This window comes from Balearica regulorum, chromosome 2, assembly GCF_011004875.1.
Source record: "Balearica regulorum gibbericeps isolate bBalReg1 chromosome 2, bBalReg1.pri, whole genome shotgun sequence".
Classification (NCBI taxonomy): domain Eukaryota; kingdom Metazoa; phylum Chordata; class Aves; order Gruiformes; family Gruidae; genus Balearica; species Balearica regulorum.
In genome coordinates this window covers 160487402-160500658 of record NC_046185.1, presented here as the reverse complement: position 1 = coordinate 160500658, position 13257 = coordinate 160487402, and the positions used below count along the sequence as shown (strand labels likewise).

Genomic DNA, 13257 nt, shown 5'->3' with positions numbered 1-13257 from the left:
AGCTGATTTTTTCCAATTGACAGATTTTTTTTTTCTCTTCTGCTGTGTCATTACTGTCAATAAATTCTTTCAAAAAATAGTTTTAGTCTATCTCAGTTTAGGGGAGAATATCCTAATTTGATAGGGTTTGCAGCAGTTTCTTCAAGAATAACAATTAGAATGTTGATAAATACAGCAGTGAAAATTAGTAATTATATATTTATGTTGGAATGGCTGGCAATAGGATGTGGTGCCTAAGTGATTTAATAAAAATACTTCCAAAAATATGAAAGGTAAGAATATTCTGAAAGAAGCAAGATCTACTGTTATTTTATGAGAATGCCTATATATTGATATACTTGTAGGAAGGAGCTTTTAGACTATCAGAAACTTTTGTTAATATAAACCATTTTACTTACGGTATTATTTTAGAGTACTTCAAATATCCAATTTAAGAATGATTCTGAGGATCAGAGCAAGAACTGAAGTTCTTATTTAATCATTGCCAATATCTGGGGCAACAATCAGTTAGATGATTCGTCCAACTCATCTGTCTATATGCTGTGAAGAACCCTCTCAACAGCAATTTTTTTTTTTTTTAAACTAGTGAGCATATATAACATGACTATAAGCAAAAAATCTCTCACAATCTCCTGTAAGAACTCCTAGGTCAAAGAATTCAAAGGACTCAGCCTAAAAACCAAACACCCTCAAATTTCCAACAACCAAGGCTATATAGCTTCACAGATACTACTTTAAGCTGGCAGCGCTACCGAAAGCCGCTATTCTGTCTCTCCGCAGCCCGGCCGCTCGCTCTGGCCTCTTCCCTCTTGCTATCACAAACACGTTTCTCTGCCAGGTTAGTTTTAACCCAGATCAGTTTCCCAATGCAGTTCACCACATGGCTACACAAACGCCTGGGTCAGCACAAGGGAGAGAACAAACAGCTGGTAGCGGAGGGAGGGCAGCACTGCTGCTGCTTTTTGCTGCCGAACCAGCTTAAGATTTACAGTGTTTGGGGAAAATAACCACCTGATGCGCTCCATACACTCACTGCCTATGTTTCTCTAATAAATATTCTAGATTTTAAGGGCTTTACCTACTTTATCTTATTTTCTTTCAAAAGCGCCAATGCCACTAGAAGAACTTACTGAATGTAGTTCTTAAAGCAAGTGCCTAAACTTATTTTGAATAACCCATCTGATAGATCCAGGAATAGCACAAATGGGAACGTTTAGTGCCACCCTTCGATTAAAAGAACAGTAAAAAAGAAAACAAAAAAATGCTGAATTCAATGCAAGTTACTAGCAGCAGTAAAATCTAGTTTATCTGTATTTATACAAACTACATGAATCATGCACATTGCATCAACTGATAATCAAATATATTAAACATGGAATGGAGAAGAGCTCTCAATATGTTTTTAATTGTTAGTTGCTTAATTGTTCACCATTTCATAACATTTTAGTGTACCTATGACAACATTTCTTAGAAGTTAAATCCACAGCATCAGTGTGTAATAACATAAGGGAGTGATCATTAGTGGCAGATAAGGAAATTCTATTTTCTCTAGTTACACATGACCCTGCTACCCCTCCAACACTGTTGTGGGACAGCAGGGTCAAGGAGGAAAAAAAAACCAACTCCAGCCTGAGAAAGGCAGAGCTTACCTATTCTCAGCAAGCCAAGTGCCTTGGAAAACCATCTCTCAACTCAAATGATGATAAAGAATAGAAATGTCCATTTCCATTTACTTATCTTATGAAAGAACAATGACAAAAAGTTAGTAGGAGTTGAACACACTAACAAGAAAAAAAAAGAATATCCACAAGCAAAGCCAAGAAAATTCAAGTGTTTTATTGTTTTAAGCTGGGAAAAGTCTCCTGTGTCTTTGAATACAAGATGAAAAGATGTCTGGTGTGTGGATGGCTCAAAGAGTAGAAACCAAGAGACTGGGTTCTTGTTCCTACAAGAACCTACAAGGTTCTTGTTCCTACAAGGTCATGCCTTATGACCAATACACCTAAATGTTAAGATTTCACAGGCTGTCATCATACTTGGTCTTGACATAATACTGTCTGATAACTCTTGGAGGTCCTCTCATGACAAGCGCTACAGAAGTTCAATGGATCATCAAATACAAACATTAATAAACTAACAACTGCAATGTTAAAAAAAATCTCAAAGAATTCTTCATGTGCAAGTGCAGTCTGTTTCAAATTGTGCAAACTGTAGGCTAAGGTTATAGAAAAATACCTATTTCCAACATTTAAGCCTAATCTCACTCACCCTTAAGACACAAGTGAAGTCACCACTTCATGTTCATCAACATTTTAACAACTTTGATAATGTGGCAAAGAAAATGCTATAAAATCAATTATGTGTAACAACTTCCACAATCGTACATCACCTAAGTCCTATCAAGAGCTGAAAATCAAGAGATTAATACAGAGATCATTTTCCAGAGATCATTTACCTCCTGAGTATTACGAGCAGTTCAAGCCAGGCTCCTATGCAAGCACTACATAAGACAATTGGGAAATTACTTGGTAATATGAATGTGATGAAGTTATGCAGGACGGGCTGCCGAAGAAAATGGCACACAGTTCCCATGGGACCTCGGTGCACATAGCTTGGTCCTGTTCTACAATGGACTAGAAAGGCCTTCAAGAAGCCAATGTCACGTCCTGATTATGAAGCCTACTCCCATGCCTTCACACTGCGTGCTGGAGTATGTACCTTCTGGCTTTTGGCCAAACGTTTTGATACGTGGCTTGTACAGGCAGAAGTATAGGGCACTGTTTGCTTTACTACCTTTACCTATACCCGGACAATAGTTGTACAAAGGCCATTCACCAAAAGACCTCCATCTTGCCAGGTAGTAACAACTTTCCCTAACTGTGAACGTGTATTTAGGAACATTTTTATTGTATAACACAATATAAATTTTACATTTGCAAATGTTAAATTTTGAAGTGAGAAAAGGGCAAGCAAGTAAAGGTACGAGTATCACACAGAAGGTGTGTGATGAACTAAAGAAACACAGCTGAGCTATAAAGAGAATCCACCCAACACATTAAGGTTCTTTCGAAATGAGTGTAGATATCTTTAAGTATTGGCCTACCCTAATGAAAATGCAGCTAAAGTAATGATAAAAATTCTTAAATAATAATTTCCTGGCAAAAATACTGTGCTTACGTGTCCTCAAAACTATCTGCATGTGTAAAATCTACAGCCTTTGAAAAACCTACTGCAGCTTACATTGGCCAAAGTAATGAAAAACTAGGATGAAAATTAAAACATGTAATTAAAAACAAACACACAAGAAGTTTTACACAAATTTCAGGCTTTTTTGAAATCATTATGCTATGTTGTTTTAAACTACACACATTTGCAAAAAATAATTTGAAACATACATCAAAGCCTGATGGATGCTGAAAATAAAGTTTAAAATGAGCTTAGATACTGACTTACAAAGTAACTGTTATCACAATCAATGAAACTTTTGCTGCTAAATTTTTGCTAAGAAGCTGCATCTGTTTGTGCTGCTTACAACCTGTATAGATTAAGAAAGCTCTAGTACTTAAAATAGATTACAAAAATGTTTACTGCACCTGTACAATACTATTCTGATACATTTTCATGAGTAACCAGCTGTTCATACAATGACAATATAGTTAAAACGGAACCAATACTCTTCCACAGCAACTTCTTTTTAATCACATTCCTATCCTTCAGGTCTGTAGACCGGAAGCTGAGGTATAATTCAAGTACCAGAGTTAAGTTTCCAAGATTTCAGGCCATACGATGAGATGGTCCCTAATTATTTCCAATTTTCTCACACAATACCAGCAAGACTTCTTTTTTAACCATACACCTGAAAGTTTCTTTCTCCTACATCACTTTGTATCTTCAGTAACGCAACTGTATTATCTTTTTTTGGCTTTCATAAGTGCAATCTCACTACCTTTTAAATTCATTTGAAAGTTGATAGTACAACAACATTTTCCTTGTTCATTGCTTTGATTATAGTTCTGTGTGTTCTTCCTTCTTCCTGATGAACAACCTACTTGCTCTCAATTTCAAGGCTCTGCATGGCCTATTCTAGCTCTATCTCTTAAATTTGAACCACTGCTCTATACAGATACCCAGTTGTCAAAATGTAAAGAAGAAAATACAAGTGTTTGTCTAGCACTTTAGGCAGGAAACAAGCTATTTGTGAAAATCCTCGGGGTGACAATGCTACTACCCTCCTTTAAATACATCCTCCAAGTCTGATGCCTATGAATCATTCACCGATGCTGAGATAGCCAGGGTACTTGAACTTCTGCATGTTCTTCTGCTCACAGCTCCCTTGTGCTTTCCCAACACATTTCTTACATTTACATGCTGTCTTATCTTTACATTTAAATTAAGAAATCGTTTGCGCAGAAGCAATTTTTGCTTATGCATTTGTGTTCTCTGTAGTATAATGGTGCCCTGGCCTCCGGGCACGATTACAATAATAAAAATGAACTGTTCACCTAAGATTAAGTCTCCTGACAATGCCATTCATGAAGCTATATCCTTCAAACAATGATAAAAAGCTGTTCTAGCATCATGTTCTACTATGAGTAGTAACTCTCCAGGTACTGGCGCCACAAAAGAAATGATGCCTGGTTCATCAGCTATAGGAAATCTCAACTGTTCCCTACGCGTACCTGTGTCCACAGTACCACTGGAATTTTTACTGATAACCAGGTAAAATGCAGGATGACAGAGACTTGTGCAGAGCTGTCCTACTGAAGAACCCTCCTGTGCTCCCTTGCAATAAGCCTACTTCTGGGAAGAGCTGAGAATCCTTGGCATCTCACAGAAGCAAATTCAAGGCAGTTTTCCATCTGTCTGCTTAAACTCATCAAGTTTGCTTAAAAATGTGGTCTTCAAGAAGGTAAAATACCAACCTACAGCATTCTCCAATATGGTATTGTTTTTTAATGGAGGCATCCATAGCTGAGGAATTATTCTATTTTGGCTTTGCTGGTTTAATGCACGGCTCTTCATTTTATCATTACTTAGACTGCACTTAGACTGAACATTCAGTGGAACATTTCCTATAATGGGATAAAGCAGTTGAACAATTTGACTGGCTAATAGTGATCTAGACATGTGATTACAGTACAGAAAATGGTCTGACATATGCTCTTTTATCTGGTTTACATGAGGCACATTAATCCAACTGGAAAGCACAGGAGTGAAAAGGAAGACAGGACCAAGCAGTCATATAAAAAAAAAATAAAGAAAAAAAGAAAAATTTTTACTTATTTTATTTCTGCATTTGCTTAGCCAATTGTAATCAATATTTTGTAAATAGTAAAACTTACATAATAAAACCATCTCTCCACAAAACACATGCAACTAAAAAAGACCAGTCTATATCTACTCCGTGAAAGATAGAAAAAAAATCACTATTTTTAATGAAATCTTAGTTTTAAAAGCATTTATGACTTCTGTCATAAGGCTTTTACCAACATTACAGGTTTTCCATAAAGACAGAGAACGCCACCAGCCACACTTTGCACCACACCAGACAAGAACAATCATAGTGTGAAGAAAAAAAGTACTGATTAATATTAGTCTCAGCTAATTTCATTTCTGGCTCTTATACAAACACTTATAGTCATGTCAACATAAGTACATATTTTTACAGGGAAATTTAATTTCCTCCTAAAACTAGTCAATAATATTCCCATGACACCAATAACCTAACTGGAAAAAATTACCTCTTTAGCACCCACTTTTCATCAAGAGCACATAGACAATCTCAGGTTGGCCTACAAGATATGCCAATTTTCACAAATGCCGCTATTTTGTTTTTTATGCAGATGGGTAGACTTCAGTTGTATTTGCATTTTTGTTCTTAAAACTTTTTTAAAAAATAAAATATTCAAAGGTTTCCTACATAAGGTTTGGATTCTATATGTAGAAATAAAACCAAAGTATGTAAAACTAAGAGTAAAGGAGATGAACCTAAGAAGTTTACTGCATGTGTATGTTTGCCAACTACTTTCAACTACTGCTATATGAAAATTTGTATCAAGTGAATACGTAAGATAATTAAACGAGGGAGCTGCAAACAATGCATCTGCACCAAAATGGGGGGGGGGGGTGTGAACATTAAAAGCTTTGAAGGGAAACTTTCATCAACAAAAAAAAAAATCCATATAACCCAAACTAATGACAGTTCTGTCCTGGGATATTTATGTAACACATATTTGTAAAAACAAGTTATAATACAGGAAAGTGTAGTGTTTCCGTGCACTTAGGTCCAGCCAAGGAGAATCCCCTGCTAGTGTTTTGGACCTCCACTGTGACATTATGGCTGGACTCGATGAGCTTAAAGGTCTTTTCCAACCGAAATGATTCCTATTCAGGAACTAAGGGTGAGGTCCGGGCAGGCGTTTAGCGCCGGCCACACACCTGGTTAAACACGCTCAAGGGTGTCAAACTGAAAGCGTCCCTTCAAAACAAAGGGAAACAAACTCCGAAACCCCGAGGCTCTAACAGACCCTACAGCGCAGAGGCTATTTCGCTAACAATCATTACGTTTCTTCTCAAAATCTGCTCACCCAGCTTTGCCCTATTACTGCTGCCATCAGGTATGTCATGGCAAGATCTGTCCTACTCAAAAATAACCCGCGGGGAGCGCGGCCAGCTCGGCAGCGGCACTTCCACCAGGCCTCTCCACCCCGGCCCGGCACCTCACGCCTACCAGTGGCGGAGCGGCCATACCCATCGGTTTGCCCGGGTCTCTCAGCGGGGAAGCGGTCGTTGGCACGACGGGTTCCCCGTACCCGCGCTGCGGGAACTTGTGCGCGCCCGCCCGGGGCTGAGGGGAGAGGAGCGGCCCCCTCAGGAGCGGCTCCCTGGGGGATGGGGGGGGAAGGCAGCGGCGCGGCCGCCCGGGCTAACGAACGCCCGCGCCCCCGGCGGGGAGAGGCCGCGGTGAAGGGAAATCTGCCAGAGCCGAGCAAGAGGCACCCCCCGCCACACCGCAACCCGCCCCCCCCCCCCCCCCCGGCTTGTGTTTGCTGTGCTTCGCCACCGTCCCGCCGCCGCGTCCCTCCGTGAGAGGCTGCCGCCTGACAGCTCCCCCAGCGCCGCCAGCCTCTCCCCACCTCCGAGCACACTGGCGGCGAGGAAAGTCCTGCCTCAACTTTGCGTGTGCGCGTCCGCACCCGCCTGTGGTGGAGGGGGGTGTGTGGGGGTGTTTCTCCTCGCCACCCGCCGAGAACTGTCTTTTCTTTCCCAAAAAGAGGAGGGGGGTGATAAAAAGGGAAAGCGACGAGGAACTACCGTCAAGCACGGGGAGTAGCCAGACGACGCTGAAGGCAAACAAGCGTCCTGGAGAAGAGACCCAAAAAGGAGAAGGGGGAAGGTGCAAAGGCAAGGGAAAAAAAGGAGGAAGAGGAGGAAGGGGGAAGAGCTAGAGAGAAACTCCGAAGAAGGAGGAGAAGAAAGGAATAGGGACGGTGAAAGAAAAGTGGAAAAGGGAGAGCAGGCGGAGGAAGACAAAGGTGAAAAAGGAGGAGGAGGAGGGGAAAGTGCAAAGGGGAGAGGAGGAGAAGAAAGAAGGGCCCTTCTCAAAATGGCATTAGGCAGCAGGGAGGGGGCGACGAGCTGCGAGTCTCCGCTGACAGCTCTGCCTGCGCCTGGCCGCCTGCCCCCTGCCCCTCTCTGCCTCGCACACACAAACGCTGAACTTACTTCTTTCTGGCTCTCTGGAAAGGGGAAGCGCCATCTTTGCGAGGCCGGCCCCTAGGTCTTTTGTCTGTGGCTGCTGCTGCTGCTGCTGGGGGGGGAGCTCCAGGCTCGGGGGGCTGCTGCTGCTGCTGAGGCGGCTCCACCACCGCCACCACCAGACTCTTGTCCTCCGTTGACATCCTAGTCAGCAGGACGAGAGAGACACATGGATGATGATGATGAGGATGAAGATGAGGATGGTGATGGGGATCCCGATGCTCCTCCTGCTCCCGCGGCTCCTCTCCTCCTCACCTCCGCCTCCTCCACCTCCGCCTCGCATTGCTGGCCTCAGCCGCCGCCGACCAGCACAGGTAGCAAAGGGAGCAGCATGGGGAGAGCAGGAGGAGGAGGGGAGGGGGGGGCGAAGAGAAAGAGCGCTGAGGAAGGAAGGGTCTCACACAGTAACACCCCCTCCCCGGCTCAGCGGGGTCTGTCGGGGCTGGGGGAGGTGGCGGGCGAGGTGAAGAGAGCGAGCGAGAGGCGGCTGATCCCGCCGCTGAGCGCCCCCCCCTCTCAGAGGCCCCGGGAGCTGGCGGCGGCTCCGGCTCCTGCGCTGCCCGGCTGCGGCGGCCGCCGCTTCATTGTACACTGGCCCTGCGCCCTCCCCCCGCGCAGAGCCCCCGGGGGCGGAGGAGGAGCAGGCGGCGGCGGCGGTGGTGGTGGCGAAGGCGGTAGGGGCCGAGGCCGAGCGGAGGAAGTTTTGACAGCTCCAGCTGTTGTGTGTGTCGAGGGCTGAGTCCGGCCGGGCTCCGCGTCCCCTTCCCAGCCGGGCCGGGAGCAGGAAGTTTAACTTTGGGGAAAGAAGGAGGAGGAAGGGTGAAAAAGGGGGAGGAGGAAGGGGGAGGAGGAGGAGGCGGCTCCCTCCCCCCTCCCCGCGGGGTGGAGAAGGGATCCCGGCGCTGCCGGCGCTGCCCTGGTGTGTAACCCCCCCCCCCCCGCCTCCCTTCCCCCCCGCCAGTGCGACACATAGACACAGAGCCCGCCCGCCGCCCTCCTCCCCCTGCCGCGGCCCCACACTGCGCTTGCCCGGCCCGCCCGCCCACCCCCCGTCCCACGGCGCAGACACCCATCCGCCGCCGACACTGACCTCACGGGCTGGCTGCCGCGGCGGGCTGCGGGGAAAGCGCGGAGCCGCGGAGCGGGGACGGGACGGGACGCGGCGCCACGGGGCGCTCCGCGCACCCACCCCGCCCCGCGGGGGCCGGCAGCCCGCTCGCTCCCCCACCCTCTCCCCGCCCTTGTTTTTTATTTATTTTTCCCGCGGCCCCTTGGAAAAGAAAAAAAAAAAAAGGTCGCTCCGCAGCAGGGTGCCCCAGCCCCTCACATGGGCTGAGCTCCCCAGGACGGCGGCTCCGGGGGCAATGCATGATGCCCGGCCTGGCGGCGCTCGCTCCTCCCGAGCTCCGGGGAGCCGCGGCACGGCCGGCTGCAACCTGGAGGCGGGGAGCTTCCCCCCTCGTTTGCGGCTCGAGGCGGAGGGGGGGAAGGCAGCGAGCGGCGGGGAGCCGGGGCCGCCCCGGGGGAGGGGAGGGAGGGAGCAGAGTTCAGCGCTGTGTGCGAGGGAGACAAAGTCTGGGGAGCGTGGCCGCTTTCCAGCAGCTCCGGCTGGAACAGCTGCGGCCGCTCGGGGCGGCGGGGGGGGCCTCCCCCGGGCAGGGGCCTAGCTGGCTGCCTGCCCGCCCGGCTGCGCCGCGCTCGGGGCGGGGTTAAGCCTCATTACACGGGATTTAACGTGTCCCGGAGGCCAGGAGGGACTCCGGCTCCGAAGGGGCGGGGGAGCGCTACGGCCTCGCAGCCAGAGAAAAGTCCGGCCACGGGGCGAGGAAGCGGGCCGCGCCCCCGGACTTTCCTCCCGGGTCCTGCCCCGGCGCGCACCGCCGCCCGGGGCGGGGGCGGCAGCCGAGCGGAGCGAGCCCGCTGGTGGGGAGCAGGCCGCGGCGCTGCCCGCCCGGCCAAGGCCCCCCCCCCCCCCCGCAGTCGCCGCGCCTCCGCACCGGGCGCCGCCCTGAGGGCAGCCCCTGAGGCGGCCTCCTCCCCTCCCCCGGCCTGCCTGCTGCGGCGGGCAGCGCCGCGGGGCCCCTCGCCCCAGGCCCGGGCCTCCTTCCCTCCCTCCTCCCCTCTGCCCGGAGCGGGAGCAGCCCGTGCGTAGGGAGTAATTCCGTGCGCAGATGCTGAATCACGAAACGTGTCGTTCGCACAGGAAAGAACTGGACCCCCCTGCCCTGCAGCGTGCAGAGGTGACTCTGTTTTGGGGCGGGCGTGGTTGAGAACTCCGCCGGAGTTAAGTCGTGGGGAGCGATGCCTCCAGGACTCCGAATACGTACAAATACACCTTGAGAGCCCTGTGCTAAGTGTTCGTTCTGTGTTGTGTGTTCGAATCCCAGTTGACAAAATGGCCTAGGGTAGCACACAGGTACAACAACAAGGATGGGAGGGAAGGAGTAGCTCATATTACTGTTTTTTTGGATGTAAAAATAAACGAGAGCAATCCAGAGCTTTACACTGTGCTTCCTTCCCAAAATTTTTACTTGTCAGCTTGAGAAACACCAAGTTAAAATGGCATGCCATGGCAAATGCGGCTTTTACTGGCCTGTTTTTCTGGGAACCGTTTAATAACAAGAAGCCTTCCTCAGTTCATTTCCTAGCTGTGTGGGTAATTAAATTAGATCTTTGTGACATTTTCATATCTGTAGAGACAGAGGTAATACATTTATCTCCATCTATACACGTATGCTTACAAATATATATATAATTATATAAAGCCATCCCTTTGACTCAGCCATGCAAGGACAACAGCTGGATTGTTGGTATGACTCTCTTGGCCCTATTACTGAAAATGTACTCATTTCTGCCAAATTAAAAAACACATCTTGAGCTAAATGTTTGTGTCATGAAGTCTGCAACTGACAACGTAAGTATACTGCTCATATGGCTTCAGATACGGGAACTTCATCTGTTTACAGGTTGTCTAACACAGAAGAAAGCACCCTTCAATTTTGTTAACTCAGGCGAGTTAGTATAATTTAACTGAAAACATTTAACACTATGCAGGCCCAGACTTGGGTGGAGTAGAGAGAAAAAAGGCAGGGATGGGGAGGGAGAGGGAAGTAAAAGGCCACAGCCTTTGCGCAGTGGGATTGCTGGTGTGGCATTTGCTGGAGTTGCCAGGTTGCCATCTGGTCTGCTAAAAAAAATGGCCATCTCCTGAAACACTGACTGTGCGTGCGTGGATCTACCGCGCATGCGCAATGGCTTGGGTGAGCCTAGGATGTGTCAGAGCCACTATGCATGTGCAAATTGATTTGCGCTGAGACACGTGAGCATGCTGTGGGCTCAGATCAACTGCTAGGTGTGTGGGGAATAGCTGTCACATCCCACAGCAGAAATACGTTCAGTGAAATCACTAGATTCGCTTGTCCGTGCATGGTTCCTCCGATCCTCCCATGTTTAATACCCTTAGATCACCTGTAAGTGGTTGATCTTTGTGCTTTGTCTCTTACGCAAAAGCAGATGTGTGTTTAACTCTGTTTAACTTTTTTCTCCATTGTTTTTTATATTAAGTGTATTTATAAGTAGCCAGCACAATATAAAATCTGGCAGGACAAAGTTAGCTTTGGTGTAGCGTGGTCTAGGACAAAAGCGTGTTAAGGGTCTTACACTTATTATTTATGCTACTGTGACTTACACCCGTTAGTTATGCTACTGTGCCGTATCTCGTTACGTGTCCGAACAAAGCTTGGCAGGTCTGTTCCGTGAACTGCTGCAGCCATTGCTGTGGCAATCAGAGGTGTGAAGAGCTGGTAGGACTGAGAGAGACTCGTGAGCAGAGATGGAGTTGTAGGAAACTGTATTTGCTAGCGTTATTTATCACTTAGTGAAGGCAAGGGGGCAAGCTAGGAGAAATTGGGTCACCAAACATAAATCCAGGGGAGGAGTGTTTTGTTGATTCAGGACATTTGAACAGCTCTTGTCAGGATCATTTTTACTTTTATACCTGGCCAATGCTAGCCACTTATTATAAATTATCTCTCTCTGGAAAACTCAGTTTTTACAGCAAAAATGTAATATTAAATGAACGGGTCCTCTGCTTTGCTGAATGTTAAGAAATCTTCCGGTTCATTGTAAACTAACTCAGGTGAACTGACATACCTGATTTTTTTTTTTTTTTTTAACTTTTGAGGGCAGGCAGCTTTGAAACTTTCAACTAGAATTTTAAATTCTAACCTTCCTTCAAATAAACATTTCAGCGTTTTTGGAATATAAGTGAGACCCTTGCAATACTGATTAAACAAGGCATGCTAATGGTTTTAAATTCTAAACATCTTAAGCTGTTCCAATGTGCTTAATGACAGAGTGATACTTTCATAATAAAACAAGTTGAAGATGGGACACTGTCTTAAATCAACTAGTTAAGGAAAATGATCCTGTTATAGAAATAATTAATGAAAAATGACAACTGGTACATAAATACCGTTGTACCATTATACAACTAAAGCGGTGTGTGTAACAGAAATAATGTGAAAAGTAGTCCAGATTCTATTAGGAATGAGATCCACGTACTTTCTCTTTTATGACATTAGTTCAGAACTCTGCCAGTTTAATGATTGTTCACTGCTCTGCATAAAACAAGAAGTTTAGTTTTTGGTCTCTTAGCACATGTGTTTCCATTGCAGAAAAGTTCACCAAGTTATCACAAAGGCTTCATTTGAGATACATCAGCAACATGCTAACATTTTAAATGCTCAGTGTATTGAACCACTTTGTCTTTAACCTGTGCTAAATTGATAATTGACTGTAGTGAACATCTGCTCACTTCAATATGCAGCTCTGAAAACTGGGGAGATTCTGGTGCCAGGGCACATCCCATTTGGCTATCCTTGCTGCAAACTGCAGGAAAAAGGTGCAGTGGGGTATTAACCACATCAACTGCCCATGGTAGTTTTTTATATGTGCACTTGTATTCAGCCAAGTAGTTCAGAAATAGCTGAATAACTGTTTTTTTCAGTATTGAAAAAAAAAAAAAACAACCCCGAGATAATTTAAAAAGAGTTCTATAAAAAGCGTAAATCAAATGGCAAAACCAAGATTACATCATAATCCTGGTTTATTTGTACTAAACTTGGCTGGACTAAAAAAAAAAAGTTAGCATATGTTAATTTTCATATGCTAACGAATGCATTGTAGAAGTCTAGTTTTAAACTTGAAATGTTTGTTTGTTCTTTTAATCAGTTTTGCTTACTTGTCATCTTGTAGATCTTTCTTACTTTATGCAACAGCACAGCCTGGATAGTGGGTACGACATCCCCTTGAGCAGTGGTGACTTTCCCAGCAGTTTGGTGAGATGTTGTTGCTGCAGATGGTGGGGGGATAAACCTCACTTCTCGTCCTGAGCAGCGTTCCCAGACAGCTGGAGAATTCCAGCTATCAGGTGCTCTGGAGCAGTGGACAGATAGCGTGGAGGTCCCGTCCCCCTAAAATCCAGCTAACTGCTCTGTT

The 13257-nt window shown here is 46.2% G+C and overlaps 1 protein-coding gene across 17 annotated transcripts in view; it reads right to left on the bottom strand.

The window, feature by feature from the left end:
• Positions 1 to 8537, bottom strand: part of KMT2C (lysine methyltransferase 2C) — a 199020-nt gene extending 190483 nt beyond the window's left edge. For 16 of the 17 annotated variants that reach the window (XM_075746669.1, XM_075746670.1, XM_075746685.1 and 13 more), the window contains exon 1: positions 7726 to 8029. In XM_075746669.1, the coding sequence (XP_075602784.1) occupies positions 7726 to 7901 (176 nt within the window). In that variant the 5' untranslated portion in view covers positions 7902 to 8029. Of the gene's footprint in view, positions 1 to 7725 lie in introns of all 17 variants that reach the window. The other variant, XM_075746661.1, reaches the window with a different exon arrangement.
• Between the last annotated feature and the right edge of the window lie 4720 nt (positions 8538 to 13257).